We start from the raw sequence: 24317 nt of genomic DNA, 5'->3' as shown, positions 1-24317 counted from the left end.
AATGGGGCTTCTGTACTCACACTGGCACTGCCCCACACGGCTGCACTCTTCAGTCAATAGAGATCATCTCAGTTTTGGGCCGTCTTTGTCTTTTCAACACCAAAACTTTATAGCTCTGTAGTTTATTGAGCAACTTGACTCCTTTCCTTTTGCTATGTCTTATCTTTTTATTGAAACTTTTGTTAATTACCAGTTCTGTCTAGTTCTCCTACTGCTTGGGAACTATGTGTTCCAGTGCAGAGTAGGAAAGAAGTTCTCATTGCAACCTGGTCTCTTGTCAAAATCCAAGAGGAACTGTGCTACCACATCACCTCTATTTTATTCTGTTAAAACTTAGGATGCATTCCCAAGGGACTCTATTAGTTACTTTAGACTCATTATGTACCAAATCCAGAAAAGTTAGGTAGCTAGTTAAAAAAACCTCTTCCTCTACATTATAATACACATCACATAGAAAATAAAAGGTAATATTTTAACAAAGCCAATATAGTTTATTTAGAAAATATTACATTGAATCAGCTTTATTTTTGAATAACCTTTGTTACGTCAGATATGACAGATACACATTTCTACTCTTACACAAGATACAGTTCATTTATTTATTAAAATAAGTAACTATATATATTGAGCATCTGTTACATGCCAGGCTCTATTCTGGTCTTTGGGATGCTACAGGGTAATAAACAAACAAGTTTTTACTCTCAGTGAGCTTATATAATGGACACAGACAGTAACAAATGAATAAATTAAAAATCAATATATAATATGCCATGTGCCAATTAATATTCCTTTTGCATAATTAATTAAAAGTGTACTTATTTTAGGTTACAGAATATTTTTAGTACACTTTTTTTTACTGAATGTTTATTTCTTTATTGCATATTTCTGTTTCAGTATTGTTTTTTCTTTAATTTTTTACTTTAATCCCAGTTAGTTAACACAGTGTTATATTAATGTCAAGTGATTTTAGTCTACCTTTTGCCTGTATTATTTTCTAAATGTTTAAGAGTGACTATATTTTGCTGGGGATTCCTAAGAGATTTTCACATTTTGCATTTACATAATAGTATTTTTTAAAACCACAAGCATGTTTTATTTCTGCAGTTAAAACAAAAACCTAATAGTAACAACATCCACCAAAATATTTCTGTCAGATGATTTTGAATGCCACATGGTGAATTTGTTTTCACATAGTAATGTTCTCTTTTCAAATTTTGTGTCTGCAGCAGCTTTGGATACTGAGTCACATAGTGTAAATCTGTACTCAGATTCCATCAGAATTTTTTCTACCCACCATGTTCTTCACTGCAGCCTTTACATCCTTGTTCCTCAGACTATAGATGAGAGGATTGAGCATGGGGGCCATTACTCCATAGAAGAGAGAGATGAGGGCCTCAATGATGTCTTGATTATCAGCATCAACAGAACTTTTAGACTTGGGCTTTGCGTACATGAAGAAGATAGTTCCATAGAATATAATCACTACTGTTAGGTGGGCGGAGCAGGTGGAGAAGGCCTTACGTTTTCCTTTGGTAGAGGGGATCCTCAATATAGTGGTGACAATAAAAATGTAAGAGATAGAAATCACTAGCAGTGGAATAACCAGAACAATCAGATTTGACCCTGCCATGCTGATCACATTGATTGAAATATCAGCACAAGCCAGTTTTAGGATAGCTAGAATTTCACAGACAAAATGGTTAATGACATTACTAGTACAGAATGGTAACTGCATTGCGAGAGATGTCTGCACCACTGAGTCCACAAGCCCAGTGACCCAGGATCCAGCTGCCATGGGCAGGTAGGCATTTTTGCTCATGATGACAGAGTATCTCAGTGGGTAGCAGATGGCTACATAGCGGTCGAGTGCCATCATACCTAGAAGCACACACTCTGTGGCCCCCATGGCAAAGGAGAGAAACATTTGTACCATGCACCCAGAGAAGGAAACCCTTTTCCTTCCTGTCAGAAAACTGTCAAGAATTAGTGGTACAGAGGAGCTTGTGTAACAAATGTCCAGGAAGGAAAGATTACAGAGGAAGAAATACATGGGGGTGTGCAAGTGAGAATCACAGATGATTACTGAGATAAGGATTCCGTTTCCCAGAAGGATCATCAGGTACATCCACAAAACTAGCGCAAAGAAAACTGTCTGGAGCTTTGGGTGGGCAGAAAGCCCAACAAGGACAAATTCTGTCAGCATGGAATCATTGGTCCTTTCCATATTACATATATTCCTTCTCCAATAGCACTCTATGGATGATAGGATAGAAATTTGTTAATACAGTATCTGCAAGAGCTACCTCTTTTAAGAATCATATTCTGTGTCACTGCAGTTCTATATTTGGGTATAACAATATAACTCTGGGGCAGCTTTCTCACTCTAAACTCAGGCCACTAGAGCAGAATCCTAACCTGATCATCTCAGGGTTAAGAGAGAGTACATTTGATTATAGGACATTTGGATCCCAAACCAGTTTATGGCTGTTCCAACTAGTTCTGCCTCTTAACATAGTGACTGCACACCAATTTAGTGTCTATAGTCTGGATGCAGAAGAGAGATGTAGTTTGATTGACAGTCTTTTCTGCAGTGTTTTAAGTTTTGAATTAGAGGTCAATATTTTACATGCAGAAGATATGGTATAAAAAGTCTACATTTTCAGCCTGTCTTCAAATAAATTATAATATTTAAAAACATTACACCTATTTCCATGATGGAGCTCAATTACAACTTGCCCATTCTTATTTGAAGCATGTTCTCCATGACACCAGATTACCCTCCTATCTCCCTTACCTGCTTGTCACTGCAGGTGAATATTAGTTGCCAGTAAATATGTTATTCTCAGTTGATCTCAACCACTTATAATACCTGATGGGATTGTATATGTATTTGAATTCTTGACTCATGGCTGCAGGACCAATGTATCCGGTAGGCATAGTAGGCCTATCATACTGTTAGAAGCCTATGAAAATGTTTTTATTTCTTTTAAAATCTGAATAAAACTGAGTTTTTAAGCTTTAGTACATAATATTAGTATATTTATCTTTATATGAAAGCAGATGTAAAATACAACTTTTAATATTATTTCATGGAAGAAAGGGCCAGTCAAAGTCATAATGTGGTCCTATATAATCATATCCCTTTTTAGACCTCATTTTGGCTGCTGGTGGTAATAAGTAGTATTACCTATCTGCACATAGCCTCCTTGAGCACAGCCGTCTCACTGGAGGGACGTATCCTTATATTGCTACAGTATCTACCTTAATATGATAATGAAGTATGTGTTTAAATAAATAGTTTTCTTTAATAGAAAGAAATTGAGGGCGACTGGGTGGCTCAGTCGGTTAAGCATTCAAATTCAGTTCAGGTCATGATCTCGCAGTTCATGAATTCAAGCCCCACATCCGGCTGTCTGCTGTCCGCACAGAACCTGCTCCAGAACCTCTGTCTTACTCTCTCTTTGGCCCTCCCCTGCTCTCTCTCTCCTAAAAATAAAATAAATATTTAAAACATTTCTTAAAGAAAGAGAAATTAAAAGTGCTTACAAAGCCATTTTTATCATGAGTAAATATAATGTAGATTGTAGATTCCTCTTAATTTGTTTATTTTCACCTCATGCAAAGACTATCACTTAGGGATCAACTGTAATAATAGTGCTTTCATTCAAAATGTACACATTTAACTAAACCAGTGATACATAGCCATTATTTTTTAGCAAATCAAATTTATACAGAAGCATAATATGTAAAGCAAACAAGAAATTTTCTCTGATTGAAGTTATACTGGTTTGCCGGAGAAGACAGAGTAGTATTCATTTAGTTCCTTATTTACATTTCCTCCTTCAGTTTGGTTTAAGAGGATTCCAGGGGCACCTGGGTGGCTCAGTTAGTTAAGCATCCGACTTCGGCTCATGTCATGATCTCATGGTTGGTGGGTTCGAGCCCCTCATTAGATCATGATCTCATGGTTTTGGGTTTGAACTATTCTGACAGCTCAGAGCCTGGAGCCTGCTTCGGATTCTGTGTCTCCCTCTCTCTCTGCCGTTCCCCTGCTCACACTCTGTCTCTCTCTCTCTTTCTCTGTCTCTCTCAAAACTAAACATTAAAGAAAAAAAAATTTAAGAGGATTCCAAAGGGCATAGTTTTAAAATCACCTATGTAATGACTTAGATATAATAATAATCTGCATTTAATAGTTTTATTAGAAATGATAATAATAAAATAGGAATTTATGTATTGATTACTCAATGTCAGATACATATCTAAATGCTTTTATTCATAACAATCCATGGAAGGAGGGATTATTATTGTATGATATATAGATTTTCCTTCCTTAAACATTTGGTAAACATCACAAGTAAATCATGATATAAATAGATGAAAGAAAATTAAAATTAATTATTTCAAGAGATGCAGGAAATAAATTTGGTGGAGGTCAATTCATAATTTCATATTAACTATTTGAAGTTCAACAAACATAGGATAACTTCTTAATCTTGAAATAAAACTATATGCCAAGAACCTATAAAAATAAGTCACTAATAATTAAGGCAGTTTATTATACATTTTCATTACCTGTAATAAGATAAAAGATTCCCACTCTTACATGGACTTGATAGTCCTGGTCAAAATAGTAAGGCAAGAAAATGGCAGAAGTAGCAACAAAAAGGGGTGCCTGAGTGGCTCAGTCAGTTAAGCATCCCATCCTTGATTTCTGCTCAGCTCATGATCTCACAGTTTGTGAGTTCGAGTCCCATGTCCAGCTCTGCCCTGACAGTGAGGAGCCTGCTTGGGATTCACTTTCACCCTCTCTCTCTGATCCTCCCCTGCCCTCTCTCTCAAAATAAATAAATTAAATTAAAAAAGAAGTAGCAACAAAATGATACTAACAAATTTATAAGAAATAATGAGAAAAATTAGACTTCTGGAAGTAAGATCAATGGAAAAATTAGTAGTCCTCTTTATGGTAATAATGAATGATTAGCAAATATAATAAAAATAAATATAATAAGATTAACAAAAAATATAAAACATCTGGGTTTTGACCTAATAAAGCATGCACAGGACCTTTACAGAAATGATCTAAAAATTATAATAAAGAGCATAGCAGATGTAAGGAATTGAAAAAGTATAGCATGTTAATATATGGAATAAAAATGTAAGGCTGCCATTTTCTCCCAAATTAGTCTCTACACTCAATTAAATATATACAAAAATGTAGCTGAAATTTTTTGAGGAATGGGAGTATTCATCCTAAAATTTATGTGGAAGAATAAAAACACAGTTAATTTTACAACGAAAAATAAGGGGAGCATCCATATTTGAAACATACTGCAAAGCTACAGTAATAACAATATGAAAATGGATCAAGGACACTTAAGTAGTCCGTTGGAAAGGAAATCTCAGATACAGACACTAGTATATGGGAATTTGATAAATCATAAAACTGTCAACCCAAAGTAGTCAAGAAGGGATGGCTTAGTAGATCATGTTAGGAAAATATCTTTAGATATGGATAAAAATTAGATCCTAGGATTACCATACGTAAAAGTGGAAACCAGATGAATTAACAATTTAAATGTGAAAAAGAGAAATTACAAAATTAATAAAAGGCAATATAGAGAATCTTTGTAAACTTATAGTGGAGGAAAAACACTTTTATTTATTTTTTTAAATTTTTTTTTCAACGTTTATTTATTTTTTTTTGGGACAGAGAGAGACAGAGCATGAACGGGGGAGGGGCAGAGAGGGAGACACAGAATCGGAAACAGGCTCCAGGTTCTGAGCCATCAGCCCAGAGCCTGACGCGGGCTCGAACTCACGGACCGCGAGATCGTGACCTGGCTGAAGTCGGAGGCTTAACCGACTGCGCCACCCAGGCGCCCCGAAAAACACTTTTAAAACAAAATCCAAGTAGCATAAACTATGAAGCAAAACTTGGTAGACTTAATCCAATGAAGGACCTCAGAGATAAAGTTAACAGACTGCAGAAGATAGTTACGCTATCTAACTGAATACACTACTAACTTGTCTGACAAGTAACCCTCTTGATGGAATATACAAAAAGGGGGAAAAAAGAAAAAAACGCAAAAATAAAAACCTCTTTTGTTAACCCAAAAGATAAAGCTTTAAACCAATGGAAAATTGGTGAAATGACATGAATTAGTCATTTATGGAGGAGATTTCCTAAGTGACTGATGAATATATGGAGAAATCTCATGCTTCGCAAATCTGAAAAATGCTCATTAAAACAGCCATGCGATATCGTTCATGTTCATTACCAAAGTAGATGATACTAAAAGTTGGCAAGATGTGGGGAAGTAGAATTCTGTTGGGAGCGTACACTGGTATACTGAAAACTCTCTGGTTCTATTAAAATTGGGTAGGACTCAGTGATTCTTGTCCTGGGAAGATGACCCAGATACGTTTTTGCCCAGGACTATAAGGACACAAGCATGACGATGCTCAGCATTGCGTGGTTTGTGACAAAAGGAGTTTGGAGGCAAACTGGACGCCCATCATCAGAGTAATGGTTCTACCACATGAGAGCATGCCATATGGTATGCACTTTGCAGAAATGAGAAGCAAATTAACTAGACGTCCATACAGCAACATAAATAGATCCTGGAAGAAGTGTTTAAAAAGTAAGCAATACTGTGATTTATAACACAATAAAATTTACATAGAAATTTAAAATATGTACCTTTCAAGGTACATGTATTTTTAGGGACAAATCAAACACATAAGTGCTTAGTAGAATCAGTGATTATGGGAGATGTAGGAGGCTTTGTAAAGATTGGAAATAATGTACGGAGGAATATAAAATAAATACAAAGGAGTATGAGTAACTAAAGTCTAAGTTTAAAAGGAAACAAATAAAAACACATAAAAATCATAGAGAGCAATATAGGACATATGCTAGTGAAGGAGCTCTGATAAAAATATAGTTTTAGGGGCACCTGGGTGGCTCAGTCAGCTAAGCATCTGACTTGATTATGGCTCAGGTTATGATCTCATGGTCATGAGATCAAGCCCCATGTTGGGCTCCATGCTGGGTGTGGAGCCTGCTTAAGATTCTCTCTCTCTCTCTCTCTCTCTCTCTCTCTCTCTCTGCCTCTCTCCCCTCCTCTTTCCCTCTTTCTGTCTCAAAAAAGAATTAAGACAAAAAAATTTAATGTAGTTTTAGTATAGTGGACTATCATAAATGTAAGAACAAAGGAAAATTGACTTCTGACTCCATAAAAAACAACACACAATACACAATGGATTGGGGGAAAAATAAGGCATTTAAAAGAAAAAAATGGGTTAAAGTTTAGTTAGATCAGACATTTTGCAAAATAACGTTTTAAATCTAGCTAAAGAAAAGCCAGGCATAAAATGGTTCCAAGTCTTGTGGTCCTATTGGAAAGGTAATCCTTAATGTAGAGATAAATGAATGTGGAGTTTGTATTAGCCTGATTCCACTAAATATGCTATTCATATCAATAACTCCCTTGATTTGGTTCAGTGTTGCTCTTCTTTTTTGTTAAGCTTATTTATTGGTTGGTTGGTTGGTTGGTTGGTTGGTTGGTTGGTTGGTTTACTCAGTGTGGAGCCCAGTGGGGGTCAAACTCATGAACCATGAGACAGTCACCCAGGCGCCCCTCAGTGTTTCCCTTCTGATGATACTGAGAAACTGAGCATCCAGGTCACTGTGTAGAAGGAATAAGTGGACTAAGCAGAGGAATTAGGTGGCGGCTCTCCAAAAGAATTGGCTATTCTATTTCTTTATTATTATAATATTATTATTATTTGAGAGAGAGAGAATGAGTGTACATGTTAGCTGGGAAAAGGAGCAGAGGGAGAGAGAAAGAGAATCTTAAGCAGGCTCCACATTGAGCACCCCCAACCCCACGCAAGGCTCCATTCCATGACACTGGGATCACGACCTGAGGCAAAATCAAGAGTGGGACACTCAACTGACTGAGCCATCCAGGCACCCCACCATTCTGTTTCTCATTGTAATTACAGTGTAGTACTCTGCTTCATAATAGTACCTGTGAATGAATGTGAATCAACCCCTGTGAATGAGATACAGACTCATCCTGTTCTAACCAACAATTTTGAGTGTACGGGGGAAAAGAACAGAATGTGGACCTTGATAAAACCACACCACACCACACCACACCACACCACACCACACCACGCCACACCACGCCACACCACACCACACCACACCACCACAGTATGGCAATGTAGTGAAACCAGCACTTGGTAGGAAACCAGCAGCTTTCCTTGGGGGAAGCCTGAATCATTATACATGTTTTATTCAAACGACAAAAGAAAGTACAAACAGATTTCAAAGAAGGGGAGATCATCTGAGAAAGAGCTAGGGATATCTTGTCACTTGAATTTGGCCTTGTTGAGCCCAGGGGAAAGAGTCTTAGGTAACAGGATGAGGCAAAATGTGTCAGTAGGGCTTCTAGGCAAGAAAACAATGTATTATGGTACAGTAGTCAGAAAAATATTTTTAAAAGGAAGGAAGATTTGCCATTTTGTGTGGTATATTAAATGTAGCATTAAGGAATTAAAATCTATTCTCCAGGCAATTAGGAACCTTTGGAATTTTGTCCAGGGGATGTTAAGGATGAAAACACAGAAAAAAAAGTTTAATTAGAGGCATTCTTCAGGATCATGTACTTTCTTACTAATATTGAACTGTGACCTGTGTGGTTTGTAGGTTTGTAATCATTGTTTTTCAAGGCAATCATTGATTGTCTCCTCTCCTTCAGCTTATAGAGAACTTGACTCAAAATAAATCTTCTTTTGGAATTAGAAACATAAGAGTTCATTTTAGGTCAAGTTGGTATTATAAAGTTTTATTTCCCTTTGCAAAAACACAAGCCTGCCATTTCCTCCAGGTTCTTAGCTTGGTCCTATAATAGTCTGTGAAAATTAAAGTGTATCTAGACTCCCTTTGAGGTGAAACCAATGCTCTGTTGGGTCTTTCACAACCAGGTCTTAACCAATTGTTTTAGTTATTAATCTAACAAAAATAATAACAACTGCCTCATTCTGCCTGGGTTTTCCAGGTTGGTTTTTTTTTTTTTTTCCATTTCTGAGTTTGAAGGGCACTTCAACAGATACCCAGAGGAAAAGTAAAACATCCCAGTAAATAAGTCAAAAGATTGATTTCCTGGGGGTCATAGGAACCCGTCCCTTCTGCTATTCATGTCTTTTTTTAAAAAGAGATTTCTTCCTCACCCTTAGAAAATTTCTCTTCCAAGAGAAGTATTTATTAAGGTATTTCACTGGGTGAAAAAGGACATATTCGCTTTGTCTTCAGTTTTCCCTTAGTTGCCCCAGGATATGTTGGACACTGTAAGCAATGGTAGTCAAATGTACATGAGCTGAAAGAAATATTAGCTGCATCTCTTATGAACTCTGTGACATTATGCTAATTTTCTAACTTCTTTCAGCAACTGTATGCTCACATATATTGGGGCAGCATTGTCTGAGTTTAACTTATCACATGTGCTAAGTTTATGTTATAGAGTAGGAACTTAAAACACATTTGATTCTTCCTTGGGTCATAATTAGTTGCAATTAAAAGAGAATGAGACTCAAAATTACATTCTTAGGACACCAATTCACATGCTAGGTAGGTGAGTGCTACACTACTTTTCAGATTCTATGTTTTTTCATACATTTAATGAGATAATCCAATGGTATGATATAGTGAAAGCACTTTGCAAGCTGAATATAATATCCAAATGCTTATTCACTAATTCATTCAACACAAAAATAGCAGTAGCCTTGTGTGTGCTAGGCAATATAACTAGGGCTGGTGGTGATGGCATGATGGTGAGCAAATGAAATCATTATAACATCTATTTTCGCAAAGCTAAAGGATAGTTCTTTATAAAAAATATTTCAGTATTTGTTAAACAACTTAATTTTTTTCTTTTATGATTGTATAATTTTGAAGCTTCAAAGGAATTGTCCTAAGCTATTACCTTTTCATTTTAGAAACAGGAAAACAATACTGAGAGAAGGTACATGACTTAATTAGTGTTCTGTGTCTAATTAACTATGTGTAGGAAGCAAGCATTGTCTGGCTATAAAGCTCAGACTCTCAGAAACACTGTATTATCTCAGACAGGGAAATGTGTTCTATGTTAATCTTATTGGTTTTAGTGCTAATTAGAGAGAGGCTAATTTAAGTAAACTTGGAATCCAAGCAGAATGACAGACACATTGAGAATATGACAACCACAGATTTGATTCACAGGCTGAATTTCTGCTACAAATTGAAGTACTTAGCACAATGTAGGAATAGATGGAATAGATGCTCAGATTTTTTTTTTCTGGGACATTATTTTTTGCCATGATTAATCCAAATCAGTAGTAATCAAAACAAGACAGAGATAAAGGGCAGTGGCAGATTTTTGCACCCACACACTTCATTCTCAAGTCAAAGTTCACTGTTGGGACTTAGGGGCATTAGGATAAAGAGGTGCTGATTACAGTGATCCTGACCCAAGGATTTTCCAGAAAGGGTTAATGGAAGAGGTGGTGTACATTTATTTATACAGAGTGGGATATAGGAATCACATGCATTTTTAAATGTTTATTCATTTTTGAGAGAGTGAGGGAGAGTACACGTGAGCTGGGGAGGGGCAGATAGAGGAGGACAGAGGATCCAAAGTGGTCTCTGCGCTGACAGCAGAGAGCCCTTTGCAGGGCTCAAACTCAGCTGTGAGATTATGACCTGAGCTAAAGTCAGATGCTTAACTGACTGAGCCACCCAGGCACCCCAGGAATCATATTTTTTGTCTTAATTATTTTGAATTCAACAATTATTTTGAAATACAGGTGATATGATATCTCAACTATTTTAAAATATTTTTTAAAATATGGTAGTCATAGCAACTATGGAAGATGGTCAAATAATTGCATTGAAATTCCACACATTTGGGACAGAGAAATAATTTTTTCAGCAGATTATAGGTCCAATAATAATACTCAAATTGCTTGGTGCAGTGCACCTGTTCTGCAATGCTGTCTTAACACCCAATGGAGGAATCTAACATTCTCATTCTATCTGCTGTGGGGAAGAAAGGGCGGGAAGGAAGAACAAATGTTTTTGAAGAGGCAAAAAAGGACTGAATTTTATTTTAGAGTGCCTAGATTTGGAACCTCCTTTTTTCCTTCTTTGAATGAGGCCAATTCCTACCTAAGAGCTTTGTTGTGAAAATTATTCAGCAATGGTCTCAAATTTAATGGAAAGCCATATGACACTAAATGATGAAAGCTTGACAGATGGAAAAATTAGATATATCCAGTTAAAGCATATAAAATTGATATCTTACAATAATTTGAAAACAATATTTACAAGAGAAGTTGGAATATAATGTCATTTATATATGTACCTCTAAGCTTGAGGAGTGGCTTCCTTTCTTGATCTGAGTTCAGTCTTCTTTCTTAATAGTTGCTTTGCTTTACAGTCTCAAGTAATGCTCACTAGTTTATGTAACAATTTTCAGGATAAAGTGAGGAGACATTAGTGAGACTTAGATAGCAAACAGGATGCTGTAATTATTTTCTTCAAGTTTTGACATAACAGTAGTTTATTCCTCTGATAAAATTGATAGATGAGTTTATTTAAAATAATCTCGGGGCGCCTGGGTGGCTCAGTAGTTAAGCATCCGACTTCAGCTCAGGTCACGATCTCGCGGTCTGTGAGTTCGAGCCCCGCGTGGGGCTCTGGGCTGATGGCTCAGAGCCTGGAGCCTGCTTCCAATTCTGTGTCTCCCTCTCTCTCTGCCCCTGCCCCGTTCATGCTCTGTCTCTCTCTGTCTCAAAAATAAATAAAACGTTTAAAAAAAATCTATAAAATATTCTCACTCTCAGTCCACTTCTAGTTCAATATCAGAAAAAATAACTAAAATGACCCATAGATTCTTAAGGCCAGCCTTTGTACTTATCTAAGTGTGTCTCTGCATTTTGATTTCCAGAAACATCCTCCCAAAGACCAGCCATTAGCTCAGCAAGGCAATTTAAATTCTTTTGGTGGCAAGCTATGGAAGGGTCCAATATTTGCAACAAACTAATGTCAGGAATGTAAACATGTTAGGAGGATTAAAAACTTTTCCATACTCCAGGGAAAATGTAGTTAGATCCAATTATATCATGTAACTGGTATATTCTTGTTGTCATGCAACTCTAATAGGAACTGTATCTCACCATCTACATTACCACAGTATTTGAAGATTTTAAGACTAAAACAAAAATAGTCTTTAATAAGTATTGTTTTTTCTTTTCTCATCTTATCTGAAAACTTCCCATGATTAATAGCATAAAGCATCTTCATTTGTATTATATTTTCAAATATCTAATGTGCTTCCCAGGATACTACCATGAATTAGAATGTTCTAGTTCCACTCTTCAATGAGGAAGGAAATTTAGGTTAAAAGAATGTAAACAATTTAAACTGATAGTTAAATGTCAATAAAAAATTGAAACTGAGCTTTATTTTCTCTCTAGATTCAAGTTAGAGTTGAAGCATATGGAACAGAAAGTAATCTTTTATCAAAAACAATTCCTCTTTGACTTTAATAACCAAGGGTTGTATTCAGACTCAGCTTTTGTCCCAGAAATTAATCTTTCTTTCTCAATGTTTTTCTGTGAAAACTCTTTTTGAGATAAGCCTAGTTTTTCAAATTGTTAATTTCTCCTTAAACTACATATTTCTTCTTTAATTCACTCTAAATCCTGTAAGTTATGCTGTTCAGGTATCTGACATGTACTGCCAGATAATAATAGATAATGCCAACTGAGTGCAGGGGAGGGGCATTTTCTCTGCACTTTACATGTATTTCATTTATCTAATTATTATTATAATATTATGAGACACACACTATTATTTTCATTCTAAAGATTGAGTGAGGAGCAAGAAGATATTACTTATTGCCTATGATATGTGTATGCAACAAGTTTCCCTAAAGGGATTGAAAACTACTTAATGGCAGAAAATATCACAGCACCATCTCAAGATGTACCTTGAGCATGATGGATGCTTAGAATATATGCTTGTAGGCAGATGGGCAATTTTACCATAACATTTAGTTCCTCAATTCTGCTCTATATTTTGTATACTATGAAATTATGCCACTTTAATATTTATAGTTATTGTTTGGAGTAGTACTTTTCATTGAAGAACCACTTAAGAAAAAGAGGATCCTGAAAGGAGAAGAACTTGAGTCCTCTTTCCCTAACCTCTTTCTCTGTCCCTTCTGCGTGAAAAGCTTGAAATCTATGTTTTATGCGTTATTCACATTTTTATTGATATCTAATTGACATATAATATTGTGTAAGCTGAAGATGTACACTGAGTTGACTTGATACACTTTTATGTTATAATATGAATACTACCATAATGTTAGCTAACCTCCATCATAGCACATAATTATCTGTGTGTGTGTGTGCGTGTGTGTGTGTGTGTGTGTGTGTGTGTGTGTGTGTGTGTTGTGAGAACATTTAAGATCTAGTCTCTTGGCAACTTTTAAGTGTATAATGCAGTTTTGTTAACTGATCACAATGCTGTGCGTTAGATCCCCAGAACTTACTAATCTTCTAACTGCAAGTGTATACCGCTTGGCCAATATTTCTCCAATTCCTCTACCCTACAGCTGCTGGTAACCAGCAGCTACTCTCTGTTTTTATGAGTTTGGTCTTTTTAGATTCCACAAATAAGTGATACTGTACAGTATTTGTATTTCTATGTCTAACATATTTCACTTACCATAATACCCCCAAGGTCTATCCATGTTGTCCCAAATGGCAAGATTTCCTACTTTTTCATGGCTGAGTAATATTCCATTTGATATATGTACCACATTTTCTTTATCCTTTTATTGGTTTGATAGACACCTAACTTGTTTCTTGGCTCTTGTGAATAATGCTGTAATGAGCATGGGGATGCAGATATATTTTCTTAAATCTTGGATATATTCCAGAAGTAGAAAAGCTGGATCTTATGGTAGTTCTTTATTTAAGGAACCTCCATATTGTTTTCCTGAAAGCTGAAGCAATTTACATTCCCACCAATGGTGCACAAAGTTCCTCTTTTCTCCATATCCACACCATTACTTGTTATCCTATCTTTTTGAAGGTAGCCATTCTAACAGGTGTAAGGGGGTATCACACTATGATTTTAATTTGCATTTTCCTGATGATTAATGATACTGAGCACCTTTTTAAAATAAATGTTTACTTATTTATTTTGAGAGAGAGTACACACATGCACACATGTATGAGTGGGGAAGGAGCAGAAAGAGAGGGGGAGAATCCCAAGCAGGCTCTGCACTGTCAGCGCAGAGCCTGTTGTGGGGTTCAATCTCAAAAACCCTGAGATTAGTATTAAGAGTCAGACGCTTAATCAACTGAGCCAACCAGCAGCTCGAACATCTTTTAATGTACCTGTTGGCCACCTGTATGTCTTCTTTGGAAAAATGTCTGTTTAGTTCCACTGCCTATTTTAAAATCAGATTTTTTTTGTTACTGAGTTGTATGACTTCTTTATATATTTTGGATATTAATATAGTTCAAATATATTTTCTCCATTTCATAGGTTGCCTTTTCATTTTGTGGAGTATTTCTTTTGCTGTGCAGAAGATTTTTAATTTGATGTAATCCCACTTGTTGACTTTTTGCTTTTGTTGCTTGTGCTTTTGGTGTCATGTCTAAAAAATAGTTGCCAAGACCAATGTCAGGGAACTTTCCCCTTATGTTTTCTTCTAGGAGTTTCATGATTTAGTTGGTCTTTTCTATTGTATTTTTCATTTATTCTATTTCTTCTGGTCTCTAATTTATTTCCTCTATGATTTTTGTTATTTCCTTACTATTGCTAATTCTGGGCTGAGTTTGTTCTTCTTTTTCTAGTTCCTTGAGAAGTAAAGTTATTTGAGATATTTCTTTTTTCTTAATATATGCGTTTATCACTATAAACTTCCTTCTAATTACTGTTTTTTTTACCTTCCCATAGATTTTGGTGTGTGGTGTTTCCATTTTCATTTGTCTGAAGGTATTTTTAAAAATTTTTTCTTTGACCTTTTGATCACTCATGTGTATGTTGTTCAGTTTCCAGATGTGTAAATTGCCTAGCTTTCCTCTTGCTGATTTCTAGTTTCATACCATTGTGGTCATAAAAGATATTTGGTGTGACTTGAGTCCTCTTAAATACACTAAGACTTGTTTTGTGGCCTCTCATATCACCTATCCCGGAGAATATTCTGTGTGCACTTGAGAAGAATGTGTATTCTGCTGCTCTTAAATGGAATGTTCCTTATATGTCTGTTAAGTCTTTTTAATTGCAAGTATGTCTCAAATCCAATGTATCCTTGTTGATTTCCTGTCTAGATGATCTATCCATTGTTGAAAGTGGGGTATTGAAGTCCCTTAGTATTGTGTTATTGTTTATTTCTCCATTCAGATCTGCTGGTATTTAAATAATATGTTTAGGTGCTCTGATTTCAGGTGCATGTATATTTACAATTTTTATATTTGCTTGATGAGTTGAACTTTTTATCATTTTATAATGAACTTCTTTGTCTCCCATGACAGTTTTTGTCTTAAAGTCTATTGTGTCTGATATAAGTATAGCCACCCTCTTGCATGGAATATCTTTTTCCATCCTTTCACTTTAAGCCTATGTGTGTCCCTAAAGCTGAAAATTAGTCTCTTGTAGATAGAGCATAGTTGGGTCTTGTTTTTCAGTCCATCCAGCCACTCTGTGCCTTTTGATTGGAGAATTCAATCCATTTACATTTAGGGTACTTTTTAATACATAGATATACTAATGTTATCTTATTAATTTCTTTATGGCTGTTTAGTAGTTTCAGTGTTCCTTTTTTTCTCTCTTGATGTCTACCTTTGTGGATTGGTGAATTTCCCTGGTGGTGTGCTCAGATTTTCTTCTCCTTATCTTTTGTGAATCTACCAAAAATTTTTGCTTTGTGGTTACCACTTAGCTTACATAAAACATCTTATAGATATAACAGTCTATTTTACACTGAAAGCAATTTAACTTCAATTACATGCACAGACTATACTCTTTTACTCCCTCCCTTTTACGTTTTTTTTTTTAAATTTTTTTTTCAGCGTTTATTTATTTTTGGGACAGAGAGAGACAGAGCATGAATGGGGGAGGGGCAGAGAGAGAGGGAGACACAGAATCGGAAACAGGCTCCAGGCTCTGAGCCATCAGCCCAGAGCCCGACGCGGGGCTCGAACTCACGGACCGTGAGATCGTGACCTGGCTGAAGTCGGACGCCTAACCGACTGCGCCACCCAGGCGCCCCTCTTTTACGTTTTTAATCTGACAATTTATCTCTATTTATATTCTGTATTCATAGCAAATGATAGTAGCTATAGTTATTTTTAATACTCTTTTCCTTTAACCTTTTATACTATAGTTAAGTGGTGAACAGAAGAGAGGCTTATGAATCTATATATTTACCTTTGCATATTTTTATGTTTTCACATTACTAATTAGTGTTCTTTCATTTTGGCTTGAAGAACTCCTTTCAGTATTTCTTATAAGGTGGGTCTCATGATGTACTCCCTTAGCTTTTGTTTGTCTAGGAAAGTTTTTATTTCTCCTTCATATCTGAAGGATAACTTTACTAAACCTCAATGTTAATGTCTACAAAATCAATAGATGTTCCCAAAACATTTTACTTCATTAATGTGTTATCTACCTATCAGAATTCATGCCCCAAACTACCCATTATAGACTTTTTTTCTATGGGCCTTAAATGGGAATTCACTTTTGTCCTGTGAATTTATTTTATTTTTATTTGCATTTCTTTTTTTTAATATATGAAATTTATTGTCAAATTGGTTTCCATACAACACCCAGTGCTCATCCCAAAAGGTGCCCTCCTCAATACCCATCACCCACCCTCCCCTCCCTCCCACCCCCCATCAACCCTCAGTTTGTTCTCAGTTTTTAAGAGTCTCTTATGCTTTGGCTCTCTCTCCCACTCTAACCTCTTTTTTTTTCCTTCCCCTCCCCCATGGGTTTCTGTTAAGTTTCTCAGGATCCACATAAGAGTGAAAACATATAGTATCTGTCTTTCTCTGTATGGCTTATTTCACTTAGCATCTTTTAATTCCAAAGAAGTATGATAATGGCATCCTGCATGAAGTTAACTTATCTAAAAGAATACATATAAAGTAAGCAAAAAAGTTAAATGACAATGCACTTAATTCAAAGAAAACATCTATTTGATTTTATTTATAATATCTAGATGATTTTTCAACTGTAGCATTTATTTCATTTTGGTAATTATCATTTGAATTACTAATTTCTGACATTGAATTTATTTTGGTAAGCATATTTGAACTAAAAACTCTCACATATTATAAAGTTAATTTTGTGAACATGTGCTCCTATTTCCAAAAGTTACATGAGTAGGAGGATGTATCACAGTTTATTCCCAGTACTGCTCTTAATTGGGTCTGTGGGTCACTATTCCTAATGCACTGGAAGTTTCTTCATTCTACATGTCTCTCGTTCCAGCTTTAAATTGCTTTGGGAATTAGGGAACAATTACAACAACCCTTGCATAACAAATATTTACTCTTCCACATCTGTGGAATCTGGCATTGTTTGTTGAACCTGACCTTAATTCAGAATGCTGACATAAATACTAAGAAGAAAGTTACTGGGTCTTTTAGGAGGTGGAAATAATGTATCGGTATACAGGTGAGTCTTGAATACAATGACACTGTGCATTTTCAATCTATAGTTAAGGCCATTATTAATATTAATTTGTAATGTTAATAATCTGATTCAATAGAATACCAATTTATTATCACCAAAATATAATTGTGAATCATTATTAGTCATATTTCATTATTATTTGTATAATGTGTTATAATCCTTAAAGCAATTTCCTTATGCTATCTCATTATTTCCTGACAATATCCTTGCAAGGAAAGTAAGGCAGTTATATTTATCATTATTTTATAAACAAGAAGACTGAGGCTATAGATTAGAAGCCTAGGACCTCAAACCACAAACTTTGATTTTAGTCCCAGGCACTTTTCCACCATGCTAAACCCATATCATATATATTCCAGTGAGTACTAGATGATCCTCTATACTTATAGTGCATAAACTGGTAATTATAAGATGGCGTAGGTGGCATATAAGATTTCAGCTTAGGGGCACCTGGGTGGCTGGCTCAGTGGGTTGGGCATCCGACTTTGGCTCAGGTCATGATCTCGCAGTTCGTGAGTTTGAGCCCCATGTCAGGCTCTGTGCTCACAGCTCAGAGCCTGAAGCCTGCTTTGTATTCTGTGTCTCCCTCTCTCTCTGTCCTTCCCTTACTTGTGCTCTGTCTCAAAATAATAAATAAATATTAAATTTTTTTAAATATTTCTGCTTACTAGTGTTGTCTGAAAGATACTTACATAAATTAAAGCCTGCTGCAAAATAAATATGACATATTAAATTTTTCTTGTCCAAAAATACTACACAGGAAATTGCTTGGGTTTAGAAAGTCAGCCTTTACTTATTTAGTCAAACCCCCCATCTATTATGTGCAGCCACTGTGTTAGGCTTAGGTGTTAGAGGGATGAGCAAGACAGACGCACTCCTTCCCCTGTGTCTCTAGGTATCTCACAGTATAACAAGATCACCGGTTTAAAGTGCAGGGAACAGAAGTAGCAAGACAAGCCCAGCTCAAGATGGGTTTGAATTAGTGAGGGGATTCCTATTTAGGAGGGAAAGGTGGGAGCAGGTGGCTGGCGAAGCAGTTTAGGTAGCCTTGGATGCATTATCCGGAAGTTGTCTGGAATAGGCAGTCAACAGTCTTTCCAGGCTGGACCTTTGGCTCCTACCTGGAATGTCTCCATATATCTTAGTAAATCAGTGTCTTGCTGAGTTCTTCTTTATGCATTAGTGACTGGGTTGATCAGAGTGCTCAATTTCTCTGCATTTTCTGACCAATTTCCCAGCTGGGGAGGATTTTGATTTATCATAAGAAATAGTGTAGAATCATTGTAGAATAATGGTCCCTTTCCTCTGGGCACTGTTGAATGAATATAGTCAATTTGTTTTTGTGACTCTGATATTTCTACAGTTCCTGCTGAGCATTCCCTTCTGTTGTTAATTTCTATACAATTTTAATGATACCAGTTAGACATAGTAGTAATGTAAAGATAATGGACTTTGGATCTTTCCTCTGCCCATTATTCCAACTGTACCAATTTCAAGGCACATAGGATTCTGAAATAAGAGTTGGCTACACAAATAAAATGAAGATCTTTCCCTCTCTCCGTATCTCTCCTCTCTCCAACTGTTCTCTCTCTCTCTCTCTCTCTCTCTCTGCCCCAACCCATTTCCCTCCTTCCTTCCTTCCCTCTCCTTTAAAGGAAGTTCTGAACTTAAGCTAAAAATAACAAAAATTAACAATCTCTTAACTATTTTTTTCAACTCTAAAATTGAGGTGTTTATTTTTTTAATTTCTTAATGTTTATTTATTTTTGAAAGAGAGACAGAGCACAAGCTGAGGAGGGGCATAGAGAGAGGGAGACACAGAATCTGAAGCAGGCTACAGGCTCTGAGCTGTCCAGCACACAGCCTGATGTGGGGCCTGAACCCACAAACCATGAGATCATGACCTGAGCCAAAGTCAGACGCTTGACTGACTAAGCCACCCAGGAGTGCCTAAAATTGAGGTTTTTATATTCTCTTCTTTGCCTTTCTCTTCAAAGTTGAAATATTTCTATTGTGTATTTTTTTATGTTTATTAATTTTTTTAGAGAAACAGAGCATGAGCGGGGGAGGAGCAGAGAGAGGGAGACAGAGAATCCCAAGCAGGCTCTGCACTGGCATCACAGAGCCTGATGCAGGGCTTGAACTCACAAATTGGATTTCTGGCTCTAAGTAAAACCTTTTCTACAGTAATTTTCCCAAATACTACCCATGACAAATTAAGTGAGAGTGGGGGAAGAGTGACTCTGCTGAAATTCTCAAAACTATTAGCCCGTGTGAGGCCTAAACTTGTGATTTGACCAATGTCGAATCGGGTGGTGATTTTGGAAAGATCAGTTTTCACATCTAGTCAGTAATTAGTGACAACTCCATTAATTTACATAGCTTAATTTCTTGTGTTACATTTCTGATAAAAAAATTTCATAAAATCATACTACGATGTCAATTTTGGAGAGTATTAATATCATAGGGTCTAAGCACTCAGCCCATGCTCTGTGCTTTGTAATAATGATGGACACCTTTGTTACCAAAAGAAATGCCAAATTCTCTGCCTGACCCTCAAGACTCTCTATGTACCTACCATGCTTTCCTTTTCAGATGTGCTTGCCGCTACCCCTCCACTGAAACTTCCTTGTTCAAAAAGGATGTGCTCTATGTATTCCTAACTTTGGCTCAACTTCTCACTTTTGGGATACCCCATGTCCCCTCTTTTCTTTTCTTCCAAATCTGTCTAATTCTTCCCATACTTCCAGATCAGGCCCAAGTCTGAAACTTCTTCCTTCTGGGAAAATTGGTAAATTTCAAACTACATAATGTAATTATATTTATGATATGTTTTCATTTGTACTTTTCCTATATCCCTAACTGAATTGTGAGCTTCATAAAGGCAGGCACTTTACATTATTCTTCAGTTTATCCTTACTGTGCTTGGAACATGCCTAGGTTCAAGGTTGGCTATCAGTAATATTCTAAAACTATTGTAGTAGTCTGGCACAAGTTGAAACTACTTTTTTTAAAAAAATGTGTCTTTTAATAATATTTTTTCTTAAGAGTATATAACAACATGATATGAATTTGGACCTTTCTGTAAAACACAAACATACATTATTGTTATTTTTCAGATTCACATGGCAATCCATAATAAGACGAAAAAAATCAGTATGGGTCAGAAAAATCTGCATACTCTGTCAATTCAGTGTAGATAAAAGCCTTGCTACTCAAATGCTTTCCAAGAGCTTTGCATAAATACCACTTAAGAGAAATGGAAAATCTCAGGAGCTGCCATGAACTCTAAACCAGTTTTTCAAGATACCCAGACGATTCATATGCATATGAAAATCAGTGAAGCTATGAACTGGATTTTTTTTAAGTAACCTCTGTGTCCAAGTGGGGCTTGAACTCATGACCCTGAGATCAAGGGTCGCATGCTCTACCTACTGAACCAACCAGGCACCCCTATGAATTAGATTCAATCTGAGCTTTGAGCTCCACTTCATTATTTACTAACTGGTTAACTTGGACAAGTTACATCTTTTATATTTGGGAAAAAATGGGGCTAATATAAAGAATTATTATATTTTATAAATCAAAGGGATGGATATATACCCATATATACATAATTACATAAAATATTTAAACCGCATTACTGTTTTCTTAGGTTGACTTAAACAAGATACACTGTGAAGCTACAGAATAAAATGAGGTAGAGACTATGTAATGTCCTCCAAAGATTTTAACATTCATGCAGAGCTGATCTGTACAATGGTCTTGTCATAGGAACAGTCACAAAAAATACTAAGAGGGGCCTAGAATATGAGAGTAATAACTAATATTTAAACAGACATTAAATTTCAGTTTATGCTATTCAATTTATTATTATTAAATGCCTATAAAGTTAATTAAAATATGAATTAAACATACTAATATAAGGTATGTAGAGTCAGACATAGAATGAGATATATACCAAAAATATCAAAGTTGCTGTGAAATTTCGACCATGATGTAATTGCTGAAACAAATGTCTGGTCTATGTTGAGTAGTCTTTTACCATCTCTCTCTATTGCTTGCTTCTGGGGGTAGATGAAGTCAGGCTCATAGTTGGTAATTAGGAGTTTTAGAAACCTCAACCTGGGAGTCTGTCAACAGCAGGAAAAGTTACTTCTGTACAGTTGTCTGATCATAGGTAGAGTTTCACATATTAGCAAAGGGCATCAGCACTTAGTCATTTCCAATTTCATTTTTTTCTAGTCACACAGATTGTTGAAGATGACTGGCTGTCAGGGCTCCATGCAAACACTCCTTAGAATACCATCTACAAAATGAATTGTTCAGGTAATTTGTAACATTTCTTAGCAGTGAATATATTTTATATTAAATCTTCCTGTGATATCCTGAAAGCAGATGACATGGATAAAGTTAACCAGACATTTACATCAGAATTTCTTCTTCTGGGATTCTCCGGTTACCCAAAACTGGAGATCATGTACTTTGTTCTAATTCTAGTAATGTATCTAGTGATTCTAACTGGCAACGGTGTTCTGATCATAGCAAGCATCTTTGATTCTCGTCTTCACACCCCCATGTACTTCTTCCTGGGCAACCTGTCTTTCCTGGATATCTGCTATACATCCTCCTCTGTTCCCTCAACTTTGGTGAGCTTAATTTCAAAGAAAAGGAACATTTCCTTCTCTGGATGTGCAGTGCAGATGTTCTTTGGGTTTGCAATGGGGTCAACAGAGTGTTTCCTCCTTGGCATGATGGCTTTTGATCGCTATGTAGCCATCTGTAACCCTCTGAGATACCCCATCATCATGAGCAAGGTGGTGTATGTACTGATGGCTTCTGTGTCATGGCTCTCTGGTGGAATCAACTCAATTGTGCAAACATCTCTTGCCATGCAGTTGCCTTTCTGTGGGAATAATGTTATCAACCATTTCACGTGTGAAATATTAGCTGTCCTTAAGCTAGCTTGTGCTGATATATCCCTCAATATTATCACCATGGTGATATCAAATATGGCATTCCTGGTTCTTCCACTGATAGTCATTTTTTTCTCCTATATGTTCATCCTTTACACCATCTTGAGAATGAACTCAGCCACAGGGAGACGCAAAGCCTTTTCCACCTGTTCAGCACATCTGACTGTGGTGATCATATTTTATGGTACCATCTTCTTCATGTATGCCAAGCCCAAGTCTCAAGAGTTTCCTGGGGACGACAAGTTGCAAACTTCAGACAAGCTCATTTCTCTGTTTTATGGGGTAGTGACCCCCATGCTAAATCCTATAATCTATAGCTTGAGGAATAAGGATGTAAAAATTGCTGTAAAATACCTGGGAAACCAAAAAGCTATTCAGTAAGTATATCCTACACAGAAAATGTAGGTCTTTTCATAACAGGCACAGAGATGGACTCATAGGTCAATTAGTTAAAACCTTCTTTGGAGAAACTATGGTTAAGGAGAGATATTTTTATTCTTCCCCTTCCCTAGCTTTACTCAGCTAGAATTACTGAGAACTATAGTTTGCTTTAAACTCAGCTTCCAAAATGTCCTGGTCTAGATTCCACAAGCATGGTGAATTCCATTAGAATCTCATCTCTGGTGATACCTGGAATGAGTGTTTCTGGTGTCATGTGTAGAAACACAGTGGAAAACATCACACGTAAGCTTTAGAAATAGGTAAGAGTACAAAATCTGCAATTTCACAAACTACCTAAATGACATTGGATAGACTATTCTTTGTAAGCCATACTTACCTTACCTTGGAATAAGGAAATACGTAAAGCCAGGTTTTAGTGTCTTTTAAAGTTTCAATAACTGAAGAAAGCACCTGGCATAGCACTACTTCACAGTGTCTAGAATTTCAGAATTGAAGCTAAGGCTCCAAATTGATGACTAAAAGTGACTACTGAGCACCTCTTTTACCATAAGCTAATAATTACAAGAGCCAAAATCTCCTCCTGGAAGTCACTCTGTTAATATCTTTGCCTTTTCCCCTAAAGCTATATAAAGCAAAGCTCAGGAGAGAGGAAGAAATAACTGAGGGAATTTTCTACCTTATGGGGAGTCCACAATGGGTTTTGGGCGACATTTCACAACAGTCACCGTGAAAGAATGGCAAAATTGTTTTTCCAATCCAAGTTTGGAGATGCTGCAAAAGAGCCCCTTAAGGTTTTGGGTGCCTACAAAGAAATAGACTCTGGCTTCCTACTTGAAGAGGGGAGACCTGCAGAGTTCTCTAGGCTGCAGACTAGCAGAGGAGCTGGTCTAGAAAGGAGAGGAAGGTTAGTATTCTATGCCAAATAAAACAGAAATGTTTCACATCTGCCTGAGGTGTTCTTCTGGGCTCAGAAAGAGTGGTAAAAACAATGATTAGGAAAATAAAATCCATTCTTTCGTTTTCCAATGAGTTGAAACTCTTTATTAAGTCTATTATGTTCTTTTTTTTCTTTTTTCTTTTTTCTTTTTTCTTTTTCTGTTGATTCCTTGTCTAGAAGGCCATTGCCGAGCACAGAGTATCTTTGAGCCACACCATCTGTCTTTTCTGTAATC

The 24317-nt window shown here is 36.3% G+C and overlaps 2 protein-coding genes across 3 annotated transcripts in view; one reads left to right on the top strand and one right to left on the bottom strand.

Annotated features, from left to right (window-relative positions):
- LOC123592936 (olfactory receptor 13C3) overlaps positions 1-23124 on the top strand; it is a 331436-nt gene extending 308312 nt beyond the window's left edge. For both annotated transcript variants that reach the window (XM_045468376.1, XM_045468375.1), the window contains exon 4: positions 22013-23124. In XM_045468376.1, coding sequence (XP_045324332.1) covers positions 22171-23124 — 954 coding nt within the window. In that variant the 5' untranslated portion in view covers positions 22013-22170. The remainder of the gene's footprint in view (positions 1-22012) is intronic.
- Positions 1169-2327, bottom strand: LOC123592933 (olfactory receptor 13C8). Its single transcript, XM_045468371.1, has one exon. It carries the CDS (start codon positions 2222-2224, stop codon positions 1265-1267), a length of 960 nt encoding a protein of 319 aa, XP_045324327.1. The 5' UTR covers positions 2225-2327; the 3' UTR covers positions 1169-1264.
- Positions 23125-24317: the final 1193 nt, after the last annotated feature.

The sequence above is a fragment of the Leopardus geoffroyi genome, chromosome D4 (assembly GCF_018350155.1).
Source record: "Leopardus geoffroyi isolate Oge1 chromosome D4, O.geoffroyi_Oge1_pat1.0, whole genome shotgun sequence".
Lineage (NCBI taxonomy): Eukaryota > Metazoa > Chordata > Mammalia > Carnivora > Felidae > Leopardus > Leopardus geoffroyi.
Note: the sequence above shows the minus strand (reverse complement) of the source record. Positions and strands in the feature narration are given on the sequence as shown.